General features: G+C 41.1%; 1 protein-coding gene across 3 annotated transcripts in view; it reads left to right on the top strand.

Annotated features, from left to right (window-relative positions):
• The window catches only part of LOC134432583 (leukemia inhibitory factor receptor-like), an 86,720-nt gene that overhangs the window by 32,170 nt on the left and 31,028 nt on the right, over nt 1-23,522 (top strand). Inside the window, exons 1-3 of one of the 3 annotated variants that reach the window (XM_063181432.1) lie at nt 1,314-1,385; nt 21,330-21,484; nt 22,188-22,308. In XM_063181432.1, coding sequence (XP_063037502.1) covers nt 21,403-21,484; nt 22,188-22,308 — 203 coding nt within the window. In that variant the 5' untranslated portion in view covers nt 1,314-1,385; nt 21,330-21,402. Of the gene's footprint in view, nt 1-1,313; nt 1,386-1,678; nt 1,838-21,329; nt 21,485-22,187; nt 22,309-23,522 lie in introns of those variants that run through there. The other 2 variants (XM_063181430.1, XM_063181431.1) reach the window with 2 other exon arrangements.

The raw sequence follows: 23,522 nt of genomic DNA, 5'->3' as shown, positions 1-23,522 counted from the left end.
TAAACCAATAAGGTTTAAAGTAATCCAGGAATTGTAGGTGTATAAGGAGACTCAATCCTTCCTCTTGAGAGGTCAACACACAGACAAGTATCTCAGGGTTCAAGCCCCGAAATCAAGGTGTTCTTGAGCTAGAACAGATCTGAAGTCATGTATCATGATGCATGACTGAACCACAACGTTCAGGCACATCTTGCTGGTCTACTGCATGTCCAGTTCTGTTTGCACAACTAAAAATGCTGGAAAGGAGATAGAACAGTGCCACACTTCCTCTCTACAGAACAGCCTGTCTTCACTTAAACTGTGCAGGCAATGTGCAGGATGGCAGGAGAGTCTGGATTTGGGGACTTGAAATCTACTCAGCCATCATGGGACAAAAGTCTGGCCCAGGAATTCCATGCAAGTATTTGCAGTTTTCTGTCATCAGGGTTGTGAGAGATACAAAAAATCTGCAGCAACTTGGAAAACTGCACTAGGAAAATGTAGGCAGAAAAACACAAGGAAAATCCAGCACTCACTTTTTCTCCCCACTCTCCTGTGGTTGACTGGGGCACAACAGAGGAGCCACAGGCTTGCCAACTCTTCTGATTTTATGGGTCTCGTGGCGTTTTTTTTTTTTTTTTTTTTTTAATTGCCCGACTCTTGAGACTGTGGGATTGTGAGGATTTCAAGTTTAATTTACAAGAGAGGCTGACATGCAACAGTTGCGGCTTCAAAGAAATGCTGGAGGTCAAGTCTCAGACCTCAAAAACTAGTGGCAAACACAAGATAAAACGAATCAAAAATCGCCTGCATCTGTGGAGCCAGGCCCACCGCGTCCAGCCCTGGAGGTCTGGCAGCGCTGGAAGTATTCAAGGCACTTTTCTATGAAGGGTATTTGACCGCATCCCTGAGGAAACCCGAAAGGCTCAGATGAGATCCGCGCCTTCATCCTCCGGCAGCACACTCGCCGCAGCCCGCGGGGACCCAGCCTCACCGCCGGCGCTGCAGTGTCCCCGCCAGCCAGGCCCTCACGGCACCAGGGCCAAGGGCGCCGTCAGTCCGCAGCGCCGGGCAGCTCCGGCACGGCAGCACCGGGGCCGCTGCAGCGGGGCCGAACCGGGCCGCGCCGGGCGGCGGGGGGCGGCGGTGCCCGGGGCAGGGCCGGGGGCGGCGGCGGGCGGTGCGCGGCGCAGGCTCCTCCCGCGGCCAGCCCGCCAGCCCCGCTCCTCCATCCCTCCCTCCCTCCCTCCCTCTCCTTCCCTCCCTCCCTCCCTCCCTCCCTCCGCGGCTCCATCCCTCCTTCCTGTCGGCGCTGCGCACTGCTGCCGCCGGAGCTGGGCCGCGCCGCGCACCGCCCGCGCACCCGCGGCATGCGGCCCCCTCAGGGCACGGCCGGGCGGCGCCGGGTGAGTGTGGGGCCGCGCCGGGCGCCCGCTCCCGGCCGCTCGCACCTGGGAGGGGGCGGCCCGAGGGGCGCGATGATGGATGTTCCCTCCATCCCTCCCTCGCTCTGCCCGCCCCGGGGAGGTGCCGGCCGGGAGGGGCGGAGGGGGGGTTGGCAGCCCCGCCGGGACCCAGCGCGGCGGCGGCGGCGGGGATTTTCGGAGAGCCCCCGCTGCCTGCCTGGTGTCGTGCGGCTCGGGGCTCGGCCGCGGCTGGGCGCAGGTGGCGCCGCCGGGGGCGCGGCGGGCTCGGAGCCGGTGCGGGCGGAGAGAGGGGCAGCTCCCTCGGGGCGCGGGGGGAGACCGGCGGCTCCTCTCTGCCGCTGCCGGAGCCCGCGACTTAAATAGAGGCTGTGTTTTGTCAACAGCTCATTCTGCTGGCCGGCAGGTTGGCTGGCTCGAGGAGTGAGCAGCGGGTAAATACTATTTATGCCTATTTTATTTTATTTTATTTTATTTTATCATTTCATTTCATTTCATTTCATTTTATAATAAGAAACACCCTTTTGAAAAATGGACCTTAGGATGGGACTCCAAAACCCCTTCTGCATTTGGGGAACATCCAGACATGCTGGGCGCCTCTCTGTGCACTGGCTGTACAGGGGCTGTGGCACAGCGGCAGCTGTGTCTGTTTTGAGTGATTGAATTTCTGATGTGTCTAGGTACCGTGTTTGAAAACGATCTGTGAAAGCCTTTGAGGCAGTTCTGTAAGGAACGTTATTCCCTTGTAAGATTCAACGTGTACATTTGAATCGACTGTTTTGTACTGGCATGCTGTGTGTTACTTCGGTAGGAATTGGTTATATGCTTGCTTGCTTTTTCAGTTGTCATTGGTGGTGAATGCCTGGGAAGTTTGCTATGAATGAGAGTGAAAATCTGGATAAGTATTGTAATTACCTATTACTGAGGAGAGTGGGATAGTGAGCTGCTGTGTAGGAATCGTCACTCTGATTCTTTTCGACAGACTTTTACACTTGTAATTACCTTTGCAAAAATAGTCATATATTTATATTCCATTATCAAGGCCATGTCCTGTCAAAGTTCATTCAGGAAAGCTTGGGAATTGGGTTGATTTCTGCTGTATTTGAAACTCAGCCTGTTACCTAAGTAAGACAGTGTAACTTGCCTTTGATATCTCACCTGGGGGTCCATTCTGCCTTTTCTCCTTACTGTAGAAGAAATATTTAAATTCTTCCTAAACCCTTAGTTCAACCCCACGGCATGAACCCTGACTGCTAATAAGACTAAGTAGGTTTAGTAACTGTGAGAAAGATTGAACTCTGTGTCATGCCACGTTCCCTCTCAAATCAGCATGTGGCATTGCCAGCTGAGACAGTATGTTTTTTTGGTGTAGATCCATCAGCGCCCACGTGCTCTATATATAAAGCTTTGCACATCCTGTAGGGAAGAATGCATGAATGCCTTGATCTGCAGTAAGTCTCTGCTTGTCCTTAGCTCATCAACCATTTTATGCTGCATGATTTTGGTGATAAAGATAACCTTTGATTTCTGTACATAAAGGTGAGAATAGACCTAGAAGTTTGCTGGATTTGGCCACAACTTGAATCAAGATCAAAACAAAAATTTGATGAGGGAAGGGATTGGATATGCAAAAGACAGGAGCAAATGTCATGAGTGTATCCACAGAATGAGTAGCAAGCACCATATCTGCACTTGATTTTTATTTGTCAGCATGGCCATTAGCTGGAGATGGATCTGCAGGTTTCTTTGGAGAGGTCTAAAAAAAGGCAGACTAGTCTCAGTAGACTGCAGGGCTGTGATATACCTTGGAAAAATTGCAGAAAGTCACAAAAGGAAGGCTTACAAATCATTAAGTTGGAGCTGGTTTGGAATATAACTTTTAGGGAGTCAGTAGATCACCCAATTTTGTTTGCTTTCTGTTTACTAAGTATTTACATCCTTTCATCTTATCTCTGTTTCACCTATTCAAACTTTTATCAGCATTTCTAAGTGATAACAGTTTCCATTGTGCACTCTCCAAACACACCACTTTAGTCACCTAGAGCAACCAGTGGCAAGCATTATCTGTGAATTAGATTGTGCAAAATCCCTTTACAGGTGTGCTGAGGAAGGGGAGAGACTTAACCTTCCGGTGAGGGCATTCTCTCAGACTTGCCGAAGGCAAATCAGGAATACATGGGAGCAGCCGCATGGGTGGAGATGCTCCTCTCAAAGAGAGGAGGACTTTTTCACAGGTGGCAAAGCTGCTGCTGCTGCTCTAGCAGGTATTCATAGGACTTTAATTTCAAGCACTTGTTGAGTTACAGTCTCTGGCTATAAGGTCACATCTAGTTCAGCATCATGCAGATGAGGGTGTTAGAGAATGTTTAAAAAAAATCTGAATTTATTGACATCTATATGGACCCATTGACATCCAGTGCTAGAACAGAATCTCTAAATGTATTAGAAACAGCTCTTTTAGGGTATAAATGTTGGATTGCTTAATCCAATGAGTGTCTGACAGCAAATTATGTGCTTTATGAAAAGATATATTTAAAGATGTATTTAAAGATGTTTGTAAATGTTGACTCTATCTTGCAGAATGCCATATTTCCCAAGGCTGATGCAGATGGATTATATTTTTCTTTTGCTCCTGAAATTTAGTTATGCTTATTCTTGACTGGTAGGCATCAAATTTGTGTAAAAAAAAAAAAAAAATTCCTTCTAGATAAGACTTGAGAAGTGCTCTGTGCTCCAAAGCTGATTGATACATTTTGTTCCATAAACAGTTTAATGTAAAAGATGACCATAATTTTTGGGACCCAGACCTGGAGTCCACGATCCTGCACTTCCAGTGAGTGTCATCTCACAAGGACATGAGTTTAGCACTGAGTCAGTTGTTGCTTAGCCTTCAGAATCGACAGAAGGGCTGGAGGAGTCTTCATCCTGACTCATCTGACACTTTGGGTAGCCTGAGGTGTTTCTGATACCCCCGCAAGTGCTGCAGCGACTTGGGTTGCCTCAGAAAAGGGAACATTCCTGCTGCTTTCTTCTCCTATGTCTTTAAAGAAAAGCAGCAGCTTTTTTCTCTTTGGAACCTGATTCTTTGGTTCTCTGCTCATTTTATCAGCAGGTACAAGCAGGGAGTAGTTGCTTTGTGAATCTTGAGTGTTTAAGCATCAGGCAAGTGGTATGGTCCTGTCAAAGGTGAGACTGCATCTGTGCATGCTGATGCCTACAAAGTTTATCATCACCTCTCCTTTTATTTATTTTTTCTCTCTAATACTTACCTGCAACTAAGTGGGATTTTCAAACACATCTCTATTAGGTTGAAGCATCAGAATTTGGATTTTATACATGCTTAAATGCCTTCAGGCATGATCTACCAGAACCGTATGGATTTCTTCCGGAGTCATTAGCATGGCAATGATGAGGGCCATATAAATTCCTTGATGAACAGACCTATTTTCTTACCTGTATTTTGCAGGATTGAGGGGCAGCTAGGATATTTACCACCAGAAAATACAGAAGTCCCCTGTGTTCTTTGCCTTCCTTCCATACTGACTTACAAACTAACAGATTTTAATTAGAATAAATAATCTTTGGAAGTTCTTATCTATCCCTGGGAAATGTATTTGGGGGCTGTTTTTCATGCACATGATCATTTATTTGCCGCTCACTGATATCCTCCTTCCTTTGGAAAGTTTGCAGTCCCTACATTTACAGACTGTGGGAGCCCTGCTGCTGTGTGTCTGTAAGGTCCTTGAACTCCTGCAAGCACCAGAAGCTCAACAGGGCCTTTTGCCACTTTGCTGCTGTCTGCCTTTCCCTGCTGCTGTCTCTTGGAATCATTCCTAGCAGCAGGTTTCACTGTAAGCAGAAAGTGCTTAGGCTAAAAATAGCTCCTAAGCCATTGGTATGAATGTTGGTCAGGGTGTAAGGTTTTGAAGGGCATATGCACCCCCTCCTTTCTGTGCACTGTCTGGAGCTGGCACTGCAGTGAGGTCAACTGTTGCTACAGCAGAACCAGCTTTCCCTTATCCCACGGGCAGGGAACTGCTGAGCTGTCAGCTGTTGAGTCCAAACTGTGCCTTTTACCTCAGGGAGCACAAGTTATAAAAGCACGTGTCATGGAAACAAGGACAGCACTGTGGCAATTCCCTGCTCCTTCTGCCTTGCTTCCTACCCTGCCAAAAATCAGGCCCTCGGCACAGCCCAGAGCAGATGATGGGCTGCTGTGTTGGCAGGTTGGTTTTAGCACCACCTCCCCCCTCTCTTGGGCCATGTGTGTCAGGGTGCAGTCTCCTTTCTCACCCCCATACCCCATAGCAATTCAGGGGCAGTTTCCTGAAAAACCAAAAGCACAGCCTTTCAGTCAGCCTCAGTCTTCTGAAATTTCCTTAAGTAGATAAAGATATGCTTTCTTGAGGTTGATTTTATGTTGCAGCATTCTCTCCCCAGTCAGCCAGTTTCAGTGATACAGTATCACTGGTTAGGAAATTATTGTGGTGGTTTTTTTTTTTTTTTTCATTATTGGTTGAGTTTTTGGAGATTTTTTTGGTTTTTTGTTTTTTTGTTTTCTTTTGTTTTGGAGGGGAATGGCTCTATACTGATGAGTAATGTTATGCTGATGTTCTCTGCCAGTATAGCTCACTGCATTTTGATCAACAGTCAAAAATACTTTATTATGGAGTATACATATATTCCAAAAATAGAGGTGTGCATTTATGCTTGCTTTGTACCTACAGCTGCACTGATAACAGCTTTATAATATTGACTGAACCTTGATAGTTTCATATCAAGGTTGCCTGTAGTGCATAATCATGAGATTTAAATAAAGCAATGTATTTGAGTGTTTTCTTTAGGTGATAAACACTGTCTGAAAAGTATGCTGGAATGTTTCTTGTGCTTGCATAATTTTGTCATTATTGCACAAGTTGCTTAAAGGTATAATGAAAGTACAAGCAACAGGGGTGGTTGAGGGTGGTTTACACTGTCAGTCTGGCTCAGAAATAGTCCATGTTTTACTTCTGGGCCTCAGCCACCTCTTAAGCTAGTTTTGCTCCCTGAATAAGTCAGTTACTTCTCTCCAAGAGGAAATGCAGGCTCAGTTGACTGTATGTAACTCAGGCACATTGAGCATTTTTTCTGGATGGTGGGGTTATGGCCTATGGCAAGGTTGGCTAGGGTGGTGAGCAGAGCAAGCCAGCTCTCTCCCACCTGGCTTGATGCCCTTGAATGCCCTCCACATTGTGCCCTTGGGCATGACACACGTTTCAGTCTAAAGGTTTAAAAAATTGTTCTTTCTTAATTTCAAACACTTTGAACACAGAAGAACAGGAAAAGCTGCTTTGCAGCCAGATGGTGACCCGGGCCACTTGCTGCAAAGTTGTCTAGCCCAGACTCAGGGTGGTCTCAAACAGTGTGATGGTGAGCCCCTCTGCAGCATTTAGGCTGTGGGTGAAGACACCTCCACACTGCTGTACATCAGGGTGGCCTGAGAATATCTGATATTCATACTTTCTTTTCCTTTATTGGCTGCATTTCAAACGGCATGCATGTTTGAGAGTTGCACATCCCACATACCTTGGGGAATCCATAGAAAAGAGAGATTTGGACAAGTGAAAGAAGAGTCTTGACTCTGCTCAGCGTGGGGCAGGTCTGGGCAGTTGTCTTTTGGGGTTATTTGGTGATATCTGCCTCAGCCTGGCAGCCCTTCTCCTTTCCGAACAGGATTTAGCACAGTCATCCAGAAGCTCCTGTGCCAAGACAGCAGTGCTGTTCATCATGTGATGTAACTATGTTTGTATGGCAGATCATGGTTTTGTCCTTCTTGAACTGGGTGCTCTAATGGCCTCTCTTAAGTGTAGAAACAGTGAGGACAGAGCTTCAAAATATCTTTCTCAAATAATTGGTTTGAATAGTACTGCAGAGCAAAAATGCTTCCTGAATAAAATGAACTTCAGGAGAAAATTATAATGGTCAGTATTATAGGTGAAGCTTCTGCAGATTTGAAGGTGAATGTAAGTTATAAGTATTCCAATTGTAACTAATTTTCACAATAATTCATGTTTTGGATCAGGTTCAGCACTTGCGGCAAGGGACGTGTGACCTCTGAGGTTTTTACAGCTACTCTGCAGCTAAAACCAGGGAGATAAGCTTCTAATGTTTAATCCTAGGCAGAAAAAAGAGAGGAGGTGAGAGAAAAGGAAAAAAAAAAAGAAAAATATTTATTTTTGTTGTAAACTTATGGGTTGTCTTGAGTTATGTGCCACAATTACAGAAGTACTGTGTGTGTGAGGTGAACTTAAATGTCAAACTCCTCTAGGGTTTCATCTAGTTGTGAGGATAATAACATCTGTTCCCTAGATTCTACCTGTTCCTCTTCCTTTTCCCCTCCTTCCCCCTGCTCCACACATTTCCAAAGGTCATGGCTGTGGGAAGCTTTTAGTGCACGGGTCTCAAGGCACGTAACTCATATTTCATCTGCTAGAGCAGCATTGTCACAATTCCCAATATAGAACAGCCTTCTCCAAATTAAAGGTGATTGGTGATTTGTTTTTCAAGATGATGGGAAATTTTAGACCAAATGTTGCCACATATTTCAAAAGACAAGATCACTCTGGATGTAAATCCAGCAAGATGTTGTGTGACCCTTTTATTGTAAGTCTTACCTCAAAGTCTGTATTTTGTACCTTTCATATTTCTTCCTTCACCATTAAAATTCTTTCTAAAGTGAGATCTGTGCATGATTTGTGCTAATCTAGTCTGATGGAGTAATGTGAACTAAAGGCTTTAATATAGTTAGACTTGCATTGAACCCATATTTAGACTTTCTTAGTAATTAATACATCCAATCTTATTTTTATTTCAATCAGGTGACTCCTCCTGTGAGAACCTTTGCCAATACTTAATTAGTTTTGCTTTTCACAATGTTCACTTTTCAGTGGAGGTCTACTACATGGCATTTCCTCTCGTGTCTTATACAGTGGGCTAAGTTTAAATCCTTTCTCTGTGTAGGTAGTTGAGAGCTGGACCAAGTAATCTCTCTGAACTAAATAGTTGCATTGTGTTAGCCTTTGCAACAACAGACCCAAACTGTTCAAAGTAATAATTTGATCCTGAGTATAAATCGACTTTGTACTGGATGAAACCATTTCCACTGCTAATGAATGGCTAGTTTTTCTCTTGTGTTCTTGGATCGACAGCTTTTGTAAGGTAGCTTGATCCATACAGAAAAAGTTGTTAGGACTTTTATTTTCAATATCTTTTATGTATTTATTTGCTTGAGCTGTGATAACTGATACTTTGAAAACTGAACATTTTCCAGTTCCTTCCTCATATTTCAGCTAGTGAGTGGTGCAGCTGGTGTTAACGTGCAAAGAATGTATCCTTGAAAACGTTAGATTCTTGTCTGCTATCCTTTTCACCTGTGTATGCATACTTGCTAATCAGTAGGTAGCTCTGGGTTGAAATTTGGGCAGTGATTACTGCAGACAAAAATGGGAGCAAGTACTCAGCATTACAATAGCTGCTGTAGAATTAGGTCACTAACAGGCTTTCAGCAAAATAGTGTTAATTTTCCTCTTCACACACTCAAACACATAGCGTATACTTATAATTTCACATGTTTTGTGAGTGATCCCCAAGTGTGGCATTCCTAGCAATGGTTTGTGTGAGTCTGTCAGCTTCAGGTGCTTCATGTGAATGCACAGTTCAACATTCAGCTATCCTGTACTGAAGACTAAAGAAAGAGCTCCTGCAGTTGGGCTCCTGCCAATAGTGCAAATGTGAGTTTGTGCATACCTTCATTCGTAAGTTAGAATTAGTCATATACTTATGTTTCTGAAATTCCAGAGCAATACATGTATGTATGTGGTTACTGAGGCTTATTATCTTGTGTAAGTCTGCAGTGAATCAGTCACGAGCATCACTCCTTTGCTGTCAAATACCTCTCATCGGAGGACATAGGTGACCTCTGATAGCATTTAGCAGCTTTTTTCATGAGACCTGAGAACTAACGTGAATAAGATGCTGCAATCTAAACCCAACTTTTTGATGAGCTGATCACTTTAAACCTTTAACAAGTACTGGTAAAAATTGCCTCTACTCAATCTCTTCAAGTTATGACCATTAGTTTTTGCCATACTTAATGATAGTCACTTGGTTTGGTTTTAGTTATTTAATTTTTCTTATTTGGACAAAATAAGCTATTCGTCACTTGCATTTCTAATACCTACATAGGTATCTGATTTTTTTAAGCTCTTCTACTGGGGTTTACAAATATTTTCTAACTATAGTATTCTAAAGTAAAATACTTATATCTGTGAGGCATATGTATTGGCATCTAAATATGTTTTGCATTTATAGTCTGTGTGCAGATTCTGTGAATAGTTCTTTAGTATGGGAAGTTGCAGAAATGGGAAAAGGAGAGTACTCTCCAAAGATGTTGGAGGTGGTGTTATTTGTGTAATGCTTTGTGAGTTCTAATGACTTGCTTCATGATGAGATTGGAGCGAGCTTTTGTAGAATATTTCACACAAGGAATAAAAAATTATGTGTTGGTGTTTCATACCATAAAATTAAATGTTCTGCCAGTCTGTGGATTTTGACAGGTGAACTTGTGAGGATGTGCTTGGCCTTGTGCATCGTGTGCCATGTGTCTGGATAGACCTCACTAGATTCATGAAGAGCAGAATTTTTCCTAAGGAATAGCATACTGGAATAGAAACTGAAAATAAACTGAAACAGAACTTCGGATTCATACAACTACACCCAGATTTTAGTTCTCCAGTTCTCCAGCTCTTCAGGTTCCCCTTTCCCCTGCCTTTTCTTCCCTGTGTCTGGCACCTCAGTCTGCAGCCACCAGAGACAATTGAGAATTGTCGCACGTCTCTTGCTCCCGCAGTCGGACTTGCTCAGCACTTTGGAAACAATAGCTGCTTCATTGCTGACTTGTGAAACAAAAAAGTTAAACATATCAGCAACAATGCATGAAAAATGTGATGAACAATCTTCCACAGGAAGAAGGTTTTCCATTCTACTGTGTAGATATACAGAATTTATTGGTGTCAGAAGCTAATAAGTAAGAAATCCTTCTTTTGTGCTTTATCTGCCAGCTCAATGCTGAGAGGAGTAAACTGTGAGATCTACTAATAATAGCAGGAAGGAAGAACCCTGTTAAGCATAGATAGAAAAGTTGGAATGATTTGTGTGTGTAAAATCCAAGGTGTTTTTTTTCCTCTCCTCAGCCCCTTCTTATAGTCACCCTTCAGAAGAGAAAAACAAAAGAGAGCTTCAGGAGGTGAGTCTCACTTTCAAGGGAGGATTGAGGGAGAAGAGGCAGATGCAAGTTACAGATACTATAATGATGGTCATGTGAAAGGGATGTGAAGATGTGAGACGTGGTCTTAAGAATTTCTGTTTAATTTTCTTATTCTAACAATGTCAGAAGAGACTTGCAGAACTGACTCACTCTATGTCCTATTAGTAGCAGTCTCAATCTTGTATGAGCTGCTTTCAGTTTTAAATGAGTTGTAGCATCACTACCCTTGCAGATGCTGCTGTCTCAGCACTTGCTGGTGAGTTATTTACAAGGAGTCAATTTTCTTAACTTCTAAAAGAAATTGCAGAAAAGCATTGTTTTATTTTACAGCAGTAAAAACCATGGATCCTAGCCATCATGTGTATTATTTTAAAATGTTCTTTTATCTTCATTGCTTTGTTTCTTTATTGCTTCTGATATCTTCATTGCTTTGTTTCTTCTTCTGAGCGTTATTTTAATGGTGCAGGGCTGCCTTTACTATTTCTCCCTGTTGAAACCAGGACTACATCCCTGAATAGTACTTTTATAGCAGTATTTTCTATTCTGAGACCCTCAATGAAACACCTAAACAGCTGCTAGGTTTTTTTATATCAAGGAAAATAAACTTTCTAAGCTAGAAAATCCCATCCAACAGACAAAATATAAACTTCTCATTTATATTTTTCTGAAAAACTTCAGAATTTTCAGCATCTTTTTTTGTGGACTGAGAGATTTCAGTCTATATTTGAATTCTATTTACAGTCACCTAGCAAAAATTGAAAACAAAATTTGAACTTTCCTTCATGTTTTCTTTTTAGACCATGTGCTGCCTCAACTGAATGATCAGTCTAAATTATTGGAAACTGAAAGCTGGGTGTTAATTTACTTGTAAAACAACTACATCTTGTGCCTCTTGCATTGTGATAAGTGGTTTGTTTTAGTTAGGGCAATACATTTAAGGAAGTGCTGCATTGTAGAGGGGGTAAGGAGCACACTAAAACTGATGTGAGGCTGTGTGTTTCTTGGCAGCATCGAAGTCTGTTGGATGGGTAGAAAGGATAACATGAAAGAGTCAGTCTGTTTTGAGGCACTGGGTTGCTGAGGTGCTACAAGATCTGCAAGTGGGCCATAAACCCTTTGCAGGGACCTGTGTTGGAGGAGCAGAGCAGAAAAGGAGGGGCAGTGTTGCCCTCAGAAAGCTGGGTCAGTGTGCCTGCCTGTCTTTTGGGTCCCTGGCTCCAGTGGAAGCTGTGAGCAGCAAGAGAATGAGGGGGTGCTGTTACCATAAGCAGGCATGAGAGTGAGCCCATGTTCGTGCATGAACTGTGTGGTTAACACGAATTTCTTGTAGCCTGTGTCTATGAGATTTAATTAGGAAAGAGACTGTCTCCAGTGTATTAACTAGAAGTCAATATTTGCTGAGTACTTAATTCTCCCACTTTGCCACCTTAAAAGGAGGGACATGCATGTATATATGCGTAAGTGAAAAAGTCCAAGGGCAACAAAGTACAATTAAAACAGCATTTGAAGGAAATAAATGAAGGAAATACAACTGCTATGTAATTACACATGGACTGACTTGTTCTGATAATGTCCTGCTGCATTGTAGACCTTTCTCCTTTGTCAAGATTGGAAGGGGAATAGCAGCACTGAGGGCCAATTTGTGTGCAGAGAGAAAAGTGTTTTCCCACCCCAGTGGAAGGGTGGTCATACATGATAATATGCTGGAGTATGTCTTCATGTGATCTGTCAGATAGTTATTAAGAAAGGAACTACAACCAGTCTTGAGAGCTTTTAATCTCAATAAAGGTTAGTACAACAGGAATTCATCAGAAAATATAGATCTGTAGTTTCAGGAATTGCCCATTTCCTTGATTAGTAAAAAAAATCAATTTATTTCTCGTAAGTGATTCTCATTCCTTACATTCACTCTAAAAGGATATCGCATAACTGTTGTTCTTTATTCTCAATATATTATTTAATGCAAAAGCTGCATTTCAGCATTTAATCTATTTATGTGCTGTTTGTACATGTGAAAAGAGACTTTCTTTGGATTTGGTTCATTGTACCTTAAAAATAATTTGAATACCACAGGTTTTATTGTAAACAATGAAGGACTCCAACCCTTGGGTCACTGCCGGTTTTTTTAAAAAAACACACTTGGAATTGCTTCAGAAATTATCAGTGTTCTCTTATAAAACTAATTAGGCTTTTCCTGTGATGAAAGAAGATTAAAGGTCATATAGTTCAAAGTAAGTTTTTGGATATTTCCAGATAAAGGAAAATAAACTCTCATTAATAAGGTCGACTTCTTAAATGTGAATTCATGAGGGTGTATGAGCTGAAGAGAACCGGCAGGGATAGTATTATGCAGATAACATGACTCTTCTAAGGAACAGCAATTTTATTCTGCAGTCTTTATAAAGACTGAGTGATGTTGTCTGGCCCTTGAACCTAATACTGAGTAAAATGCAGCTGACAATGTGGGCAGTTGACATTTTCTTCCAAAGACATGCTGTTTTCAGAGCTACACAGTGGCTGACAGTACCCTCCAAAACTGAAATGGTGCTTTGAAATAATTAGATTATATTTTCTTCCAGTTACGTGTCAGTAAAATGCAATAAGCACTGGAGAAGTGGAAACTTCTCTGTATGTTTTCATTGGATTCTGGGCTTATGTACTGAAAAAAATAAGGGTGGGTGCATTTCTTTTCTATGCTTTTCACCTGTATTAAGTATTGAAAAGGCATAGTGGATAGCCACTAAGAGGTATTTTTTAGTAATCAGACTTGTGTGCATTTGCTCACTGTGCTTGTTCCATGCTGTGTTGCAAAGCACAAGAATTCAAGGAAGTGTGTTGATCATGAGGTCACCAAATTCAAGCATATCAGGAAATGTGTGTAGCTGAATCAGATTTATTAAAGTACATCCTTCGTCCCCATACAATATTAATTTGCCAGTTGTAGTAAATGTCAAGAAAATTTTTGAATGGGGTAAAACGCAAGTGTGTAAGTGACTCTGAGCTGTTTCCTTCTCCTGCACAGCACAATAATCTAGAAGATCAAAAATTCCCTTTTGGCCAGTAGCATCCCTTAACCTTCACCCCTTTGCTTTGTTCTTTGTTCAGATGATTAGGTGTTTTCCATCTGCACCTCTATGGCAGGAGAATCTGTGCTTGTTACTTTGAGCTGACTTCCTAAGGAAGCTGGGCTTATCTGATAATGTGTTGTCCCCTCACCCTGGCAGTAACCTTTGAACACACTGCTCAAGTTCAGTTCAGTCAGGACAAGGAGGTGAGATCTCAGCATACTGTGTCCTTACAAACTTGGTGAAACTCAGCATCTGGATGGAGAAACCCTGCTGAGGAAATGGCTGCAGAGTGAAGTCAAACTTTACTGTTCTGCAGTCCAGACCTTTCTAGCGTGCCTTTTCTGATGTCTAATAAGGCCTAGGGGTAATCTATAATAATATTGTCCTAATATGTAACAACAATAAATCATGAACAGGCTTGCAAATATCCCAAAACATATTTAGTCTATTTTTGGTAGTATTTGGGTTCACTGTGTTTCACAAAAGAGTTTGTTTTTTGTTGTTACCATCTGGAGAGCAGAGCTGTGCTCCTAGTAGTCATTGGTGTGCTTGTATTTAAACATGTACTTGATGACTAATTGATATGGCAAGGACATCCAAGATCAGGAGTGAGACTCCCAGTTTTCCTTTGAAAGTATCCTCATTCTTCTGAAAAATCTCACGCTAGGAGCACTGAACAATGCGTGAAAAAAATTACTCTAGTAGGACTAAGAGTTTTTAAGTTAGCATACATTTTAATGGAGAGCAGGCATATGAGAGCAAAAGGCAAAGTGTCCAAAAGGCATATTTTGCTTGAAAAGCAAGAAAAGTCACCTAATAAGTTACCTTTTGATTGTGGTAGAAAAATATCATCAGTTGCTGCAGTGTTTCTTTGCTTTTATTGCCCTTTCAGTCCACTGCTCTGCCTGAGTGCTCCACCTCTTCAGTATCACTATGCTTTTTTCTCTCCAGCTCATCAATCCCAGCAGGGGTATTCTTCCCAGTGGTCTCTGTCTTGTTCGTGTTTGGTGGGGTTTTTTTTGGTTTACATGAGTTACATGAAGGAGTCTTCCAACTGTACTTTCCAAATCCATCTCAAAATTGTATACATTGTACAAATATGAAGTATTTGATGTCTGCTTCTGCTACATGTTTTTCTTTCTTTCAAAAGGCAGGTCCTGAGTGTCTCAATTTTTGTGTATGTGTTGTGCTCTCCAAGAGGTGCTAAATGCTTTAGTAAAATCATCCTTGTGTTGTGGCACTTGTTCATGAATTTGTCATCTCACGCCCTTGCCAGGGAAAGGTGCTTCTCATGCAAATCGCCACCTGGAAATAGCCTGCAGCTTTCCCGGTCTGCAGCTTGCTTATTTGTATTTCCATAGTGTCTAACAGTCCTGGAATCAGGAAAAAAAAAAGGAAGAACTAAAACTACTGGAATGCAGGTGCAGTTGCAAGTTGGCCTTAGAAGCTGAGACAGGTGACACACTTACTCCATCTGGGGTGCACTTTTACCCCTGTTGGTAAAATTTCTTGCTAAAATGCCTTTGTCTGTAGGTGGTGCTTGAGACCAGGAGCTTTGAAAATGAAGGGCTGAAGTGTTGATACTTGCCCTGAGCTTGTCTCCTGACTCCTCACTTCTTGCAGAGGCGGGCTGGGGTGCCTGCAAGATTAACTGTGGTATCTCGGAGGTGATGCTGCTGTTTGGCAGCTAGAGGAGGCAGTGAGGAGGGAATTTCTCTTCTTGTGCTTGACAGGAAAAAGACCCTGACAAAACAAATGTCTCATAGGACTGTGAGTTTGGCCTTGTGTACTCCTGCACATTTACTGAATAATATATTAACACCCTGTCTTTGTTTTCTTTTCTTCCGCTGCAGATTAGAAGGCATTTGGTGCAGATAGGAAACTTAAATTATTTTATCAGCTTTCAGAAAAAGAAATAGCAGATTTTTAAATTAATTCCTCAGAACTGGGGAAAGCCAGATTCCCAAATGGGACTCAGTCTCCGTTTATAAACAAGTTTCAGTGATTCATGTCCTGCAAATCTTTAATAAAGTGGAATAGTGCCATGTTATAAAACAGAGGGAAAGCCTGCATCTAGATTACTAGAGATTTTTGTCTCAACTTTGGAAATTTTTTCAAGGAGGTGAAAGAATGTACTCTATTGAAAAACAGCCAAGCTCTCTCTCCCACAAATAAATCTTATTAATTCTTTTTTTTTTTTTTTTATTACTCAGCTAGCTTTAAAGTCAAAGACTGAAGCCTGTGGGATCAGCTGTGCTAAAGAAAGGCAGTTCATCTTCTGTTTCTGTGTTCATTGCTTTTACTGTCAGCGGTATTGGCCATTTGCTTGGTTTCCCAGAAATGTGTACTTCTGGCATGGTTTTTCAGATAGGGGAATTTTTTTGGAAGCTTTCAGTTGGCAACAGTAGAATGCATAAGTTGATATATGCATTATTACCTGGATGTGAGTGTGTTTTTTTCACTTTGAAGGTTGAATTAGTATCCTTCAGCAGAGATAAGTAAAATGATCTTTCTCCACCTGCTGAGGAGAGTAGTTTTTCTTCTAGAAAGGTTTGATCTAGGCACATACATATCACCTGCATTTCTGCCTGATAGTATTTGGGATGATGGCTGTCTAGTATTGCCAGAAATGCAACCTCTTATCATTCTGTACAATATTTTGATGGTATGGTATGTAATAATTTTCCTTGAGAGCTTTTAATATCCCATTATTGATAAATTATTATGATACCTTTAGCTATGGAGGCAAAATAAAAATACTAACTTGATAAAATTTATTGACAAAGAGACTTCTTCATTTGCCTTTACTACATGTATTTTTACTGATTTCATGGTTTCATCTAGACTTCTTGACTTAGCTTCCTAAACCTTTTGTATAAGCTGACTTTTTAACCATTTCTTTTCAAGTATCTGCTTATGGAGCAGAATTATATATATAAAAATTCTGGCAACTAATCCTCAATTCATAGACATTTTTAAAAAATGTGTCTGGAGGCTTGTGACTGTCAGATCAGGCTGCAGGCAGAAAGCAGTCTGGAAAGATTATTAATTTTTTTTCTTTAGCTGTTTTGTTTGTTTGTTTTCAAAGTGGTTTCCATGCACTTGACAATGAAATACATTCAGAGACCAGAAAACTCAAAAGTACAACAAAGCTTTGAAGGACTTTTGTGCTTAGAGAACGGGTCTGTTACAACTGACTAAGAAAACACTTTTTTTTTTTAAGAGAATTGAGCATTTGGTCAGCTATGCTAAAAAAAAAAAAAGATACACAGAGCCAGTTAATCCAAGAAATAAGTAATAACAAACACAGTCAGAAAGAGACATGCTAGTTATTTTCTGCTTTCCTCTTTAAGAGGTTAAGTCTAAAGAGGCTGGTAATATCTTAGCTGCCCTCATTTCTTTGTCACAGAGCCTTTAACCTTCTTTACAGCTGACAAGGGTTTGAGGCAAAGCTGTCCTCACATATTTTCCCATTATTGTCTTGGAGTACTTTTCCCTTTCTGATCTATCTGCTCATTAGAGATAGATACAGTGCGTAGATGCACTGACTGCATCAAAATGTCTTTAAAAGTAATTTAAAAGTCCGTGATGACTGTTGACCTCTTCTAAATACTGGCCACCAACTGCTGGCTTCAGTGGTTAAGAATCTGAATCTAACTGTTCTTCTGCTACCTTGTCTGTGTAAAAAGAAATTCAGAATTTCTTTTTTCTGACCACAGGGCGCAAGGGTAGCGTGACATGAAGCCCTGGGCAAAAGTCGGGGCATTCCCATGTGCTGTACCTTCCAGCACTTATTATGGAATCCTGCTTGTAGGAGCTGCTCTTAGAGAAGGGCAGTTTACACTGAAGCCTGTCATTCGTGCCTGCTGTTGTTGTGGCATGAATTTGCATGTGAGTACTTTCTGTATGCACCCACAATTTTTTTAGCATGGATTTTTGGGAGGCTCTTTCCATATTTTAAAATTTCAAAAGTGAAAGACCTTTTCAGGCAAAGACTTTAAGGTGAATTTGCTGTGCAAACACACTCACGCTCAGTCGGGAGGTTTGCAGTCCGTTTGAGGATGAGATTGGAGTCTGAAGTATTAAATAAACAGCTAGTGGCAGCTTTGTGCAGTATCTGAGGCTGGATCACACACTGATATTGAGTCAACAAGGTCTGAATGTAGGAAAAAGCAAATATGTCATGGGCTTTGTAAACACATAGGTTTGCCTTAGGAAAGTTCCTTCATTGTTCTTGATTATGCTCAGGCCTCAGGGCAGAGATGTTTCAAAACTATGTATACAGCAGCTTTGGTTCACTGAGAAATGTTTATTCCAGGAATGATCAGACATCTAAAAACTGAGATTGGGAAATGGTGAAAAAAATTGGAGCTTTTAAGGGAGGCGCTATTGGAGATCTGATACCAGTCATCTTCTATGTAAGAGGTTGCTGCAAGGCAGAGGATAAACTGTTCTTTGTCTGCTGGAGATAGGACAAAGTAATGTGCTTAAAATGGACCAGGAGATAGTTGTGGAGCACATTTGGAACATTGATGATAATGCCAGTGAAGTGACATGAATATACTGCCCAAGGAAATGAGATTGTAATGGGATGTGCTATTTTTTTAAGATGGACAACTGTTAAAAGTGGTTTAATTCCAGTAGCTTTTTCTAGTGGAGACAATGGACGTAACACCCTTCATACTGTTTTTAAAATCAGAGACCTGCAATATAAAGATAATCATACTTAGTAACATCTGGTCTGGTTGCACTCCAGGCAACCATGGTCAAGGTTTTACCTTCTTGTGACAATGTTGAGCTCTCTTGTACTAAATAAATATCCATGCTTCTAAGAGTACCTCTGTCTGGAGGATAATATGCTTTTCATATCTTTCAGGGTAAGGAAAAACATCCATGCCTTGTTTGAGTTAGTCTTGAACTGATGGAAGGCAGCTTTCATCCAAAGAAAGTAAACTTCCTATTTTTAAAGTACTTGAGTTATTTTGTAACTTTTTAATTAAAACAAGGCTATAAATGGGAATCTTTTCTCCTGACTAATGGCATTTAATTATGTGACATGTGGCTTCTAATAGCCAACTTTTCAGCAAGTTATAAAATGTGAATAAGAAAATAAGAGCTAGGGAGTTTATTTTTGTTATGAAAGATCACAGTTTACAAAACTCTCATCATACCCTGCATGAGACTACATGGGTTCACTTCTGTGCCTGACTCTGAAACTGAAATTAAAACTTAATTTCTCCTAACTGTTTGAGTTAGGAGAACTTGGTATGACTCAGATTTCTTGTAATGCACTGCTATGATGTTACTCTTAAAACTTCTGCAGTAGGAGGACAACTCAGTGAGCTACGTGTTGAAAGAGGTGCAAAAACCAGATTTTCCTAAAATACACACACACACATATGTAGTTGCTGAATCTACCTCATAAACCTGGCATGACTGAACAGGTTTTGCATGTATCTACACAGGTTATGTGTTTAGAGACTTGAACATGAAAAGCTTGAGATTTAATTAACATCACAGCTCAGTTCTCTCTTCTTCAAATGGAATCAGTGCCTTTTAATCTCTCCTTGACTTTGCCAGCTGATAGAGGACTGTCAATTAATTGTGCTCTAGAGCTTGAAATTCTGGGTTTGGACTTTTCTGCAAACTGGAAATAACCTTTGAAGAAGTCCGCAGAAAAAGATAAAATTTACATATACTTCATAGACTGAAATAGAAATCAGTCATCTTATTCATGTAACTTCCAGGCCTGTCTGAGTGGTATTCACTCTTTTTACAAAGTTGGAGGTTTGTGAGCAATGTTTAAACCTGGAGAGAACATTCTGTATTTTCATGAGTAACTTAGAGAAATACAATATGAGTACTCTGAGATACACCAGAATGCAGAGGGAGAATTTGGCACAGAGATAAATATATTTTCTGTGTTGGTTGGTTCTTGATTCGTCTTTTCCGGGATTTGTCAACCTCTGCTCCTGATCTGCACAGCAGATCTGCACAGCTTTTAACAAGCTGCACAGCATGGATATTACAAATTGGGAATATATGAAAACATATACTCTGTGGTGGCAGTATATCTTAAATTAGTATTTATTTTGTGAGGTTTTCAAATTATTTGAGAACATGCTGAAATTAAAATAATTACTAAGCTTTATGGGTGCCCCTCCATATGTAACAGTGGTCTTGACCATAGCATTTCTCTCATCTCTTGTGCTGCCTAGAACTTTCCCTCAACCTGGTTATTGCAGACCAAGAGAAATGGCCTCTTGTGAGCAGCTCTGGATTATTTGGCATAGTGCTGCTGTGTTTCTCCTCACACAGAGCATTTCACACATTTACAACTGTCCCCTAAGGGAAGATTCCTTAAAAAAAACCCAAACGAATGAAAAACCAAGTTCATAAAAATACAGGGGATGAGGGAGCACAGACCTGGTGGTGCAGGGAACTTCAGTGTAATGGGGTTTCTTTTAAAATTACAGAGACTTTGTGTAAAAGTTTGTTATTCTAATGATGTTTACCTGGCTTTGGAAGATATTTCTGAGTCAAGGTCAGGAGCCTTTCAAGATAGGATCCTGGACAAAATGGGAACAAAGCTGCTCTGTAGGACAGGTAGGCTTGGTCATATTCTAACATGAAAATCACCCAGCTCCTGCTGTTTGTTGCTGAGAAGACCTCTGGCTACATGGTCTCTGGAAGGGTGCTTATGCCTTCACAGACTTCAGGTAGCAGGGAAACCATGCACCAGGTATTGACTGAGCTTTCAGATAGGTTTTCCTGCAGTTTTTCCCTTTTGAGAACAAAATCTAACAGTGGATGATGTGTGATTAAACTGAGTTTACCAGGGTCCTGCTGAACAGCTGACCTTCTCTTTTTAAAACAAGAAGCTTGTTAAATCTTCTGTGAACACACTAAACATAATATTCCAGATAAGTGTTTATGCTAAGGCCAGTAGTTACAGAAAGAATTATTTTTTGATAAAGAAATGGCTCACTTTTTTTTTCTCCATTATTTTTCCTCCAGGGGTTATTAGTTAACACTGGATTGAACCAGTGATCTTGGGTCATCAGATATGGTTCTGCAATATCTTGGGTATCCCATAGCTTTGAATCACAGCTTTTTGTAAATTGAGCAGAGGAAAGAAGAAAAGAGATGGTGTGTTTGATCTTAATTAGAGGACTTTCCCATTCACAGTATACAATATCTTTGTAGATCTGGCATTTCATCTAAGATGAAGAGCCTTATCCTAGGAGAATACTCTGCCATGTCTGTTCTGTCCTAATATTAGATAGTCCTGAAGAGTACCTATGACCTGCAGAGTTTTATATGTCTATGATTCTTGAGAAAATGTCTTACAGAAAATGCATGAATCAGGGAGTTGTTGTAACAGAGAAGAGGTTTGTTTGCCAGATGAAGGAAAAGGAGTTGCTATGCCTGGGAGCATTACTGAAGAAGAAAAGTATATGGAACAAAAAGTGGTATTTGTGGCATACCAGGTCCAGAATTTAAAACTTTGGTCTTTTTTTTTTTTTTTTAATTTATTTCTGTATTTAATTTTAGAACTGACCAGCTTGTTGGAAGATGACGTTTACTCCTGCTTAAAGCTGCTATTCTTAAAACAAACAGTAGAAGAATGTGGAAGAACTCAAGCCTCCGCTGCCTTTTAGCACTAGCTATTTTATTTTTAAGAAGCTTAGTGTATGGCCAAGAGATAGGTAAGTTTATTGCAATGTAATTCACTAACTCCTTTTTCTCTGTAGCTTCTGTACCTTGTAATTGCATTGCTTTCCTACTATATGTATGTTCAAAACCTGTCACCTCTGTGGCCCCGCACCATCCCAGGATGGAGGCAGTGCCAGGCCTGGTCTCTGCTTTCCACCAGCACCCAGCAGCATCTTGGAAACCAGTGCAAAACTGGGTATTAAATTCTCCATAGTAACCACTGATAGTCTGCATGTGTATTGGTGTAAATGTCTGCATTGAAACCTTTTTGCTGTATATATTGGCTCTCTTCAGCCATTTCACACATTATCATTAACTGTCCTTCTGTCATTAATTGTCGTCCATGTATGACATGGAGGGGAGCAAAAAACTCATTATGTTAAAATCAAAGCTTGTGGTTTTGCCATTGGCTCAAAGCCTGCTTATTAGGCTAGGCAAGGAACGAGTATTGTGGAAAGAGGCAGCTGCCTCTGTTATGTATGAGTTTAAATCCAGATCTCGGGTACCTCTACAAGTCTGTGAGTCTGTGGCTGTCTAATCAGGCACACAAATCATTCAATAGTTTTAAAATACTGGCCAGACATGCATGCAATAAAAATTTAAGGAGAATGGCTACAGATATGAAAAATAGCAGTTGTTTTACAGTTGCTCATTTTTGACCTGCAGTTTTTTACTGTATTTTTTATATTATTTCAGGCTCTCCAGGGGACCCCCAGAATTTGAAATGTGTAACGCACAACTTACATAAAATGCTCTGTACTTGGGGTGTCTCTTCTAGAGGAAGACATGGACAAACTGACTTTTGCTACACTACCAAGTAAGTCTCTCCACATACCTGGTTAAAAAATACCAAATTGTGATGAAGGTACAGTTTTTCTTCAGTCACTGCCCATGGAAAGTGTGATGCTGTTGTTTCCCAGCATCTCCCCACCAGTTTTCCTTGGGTGGTGCTTCCCCTAGGCCCTGTTAACTCAGTCAATGGCAGGGTTTCTGGCAAAACTGTTCCATGCTAATAATTTGCCTGCCAAAATCTGCTTGCTGTTTTCAAAGGACTGGAAGATGCTCTTATTTACTCAGACTTCTCTGTGTGTCTGCCTATCCCTTGCTCAGAGTTTTCCTGAGAGATAGCTTCAAAACAGGTTCAGTCCAAAAGGAAATGAGAGTTGGAAGCAGTGAATTCTGATGTTGTGGGCCAAAGCAGTAGAATAAATGACACAAGTGTTGAGATTCACGTGGATTTTGTGTGGAAAAACATGAACAATCTCTCAGCGACTGTCTTAGAACCTTTATAAATTTTAAGCTGTATTAGAGGAAACATAAAAATTATTTCACAATTGAAACAGCTTTTCTGAAGTGAATGAAAGTTGAGAATTTTGAGAAAAGTTAAAAAAACCTTAAATCTTCTGTGTGTTTTTCACTAATGAGAACTACATGTTCAATTCCCCATGCTGTGGATCTGCCAAATACTTATCATGTGCTAGGGATGAGTTCAAATCCATTCTGCATCTTGATCCTGCCCCCAATCCAGATATTTGTACTGTCTTTTTGTTTTCCTGCAAATTCTGCAGGCAGCCCAGACTTTTCCTTGGGGTCCCAGGGCTTGGCTGCACTTAGTCCACCTACATGCTTGGTTTTCTGTGTCTCATTATTCCTGCTGCATTGCCAGCTATCATTCCTATTTAAAAAACACCATATATATGACTCTGTGGCCAGAGTTCAGAAGTGCAGAGTTCATGAGGTACTGCCCTCTGAACAGGAACAGTCATGTAGCCGCTGCTGTTTCTCCTTAGCAAAGCAGGACAGGCTGGGGTCTCTGAAGCAGAAAGTCTGAGATGAGCTTGCAGACATCCCTGAGGGACAGAGGTTTTGTTTTTTAGTTGCCCAAACATCTTCTAATAATATCTCAGTACTGAAGAGGAACAGCCTTTCTGAGCACTCAAGTCTCAGCTGGCCTTTGCTAGCCCAGAATCTTGTGTGAATCTTAAGAGTTCAACCCAAGCTCTTGACTCCAGCTGATGGGAGCTCCAGGGT

This window comes from Melospiza melodia, chromosome Z, assembly GCF_035770615.1.
Source record: "Melospiza melodia melodia isolate bMelMel2 chromosome Z, bMelMel2.pri, whole genome shotgun sequence".
Lineage (NCBI taxonomy): Eukaryota > Metazoa > Chordata > Aves > Passeriformes > Passerellidae > Melospiza > Melospiza melodia.
This window is presented reverse-complemented; position numbering and strand designations above follow the sequence as displayed.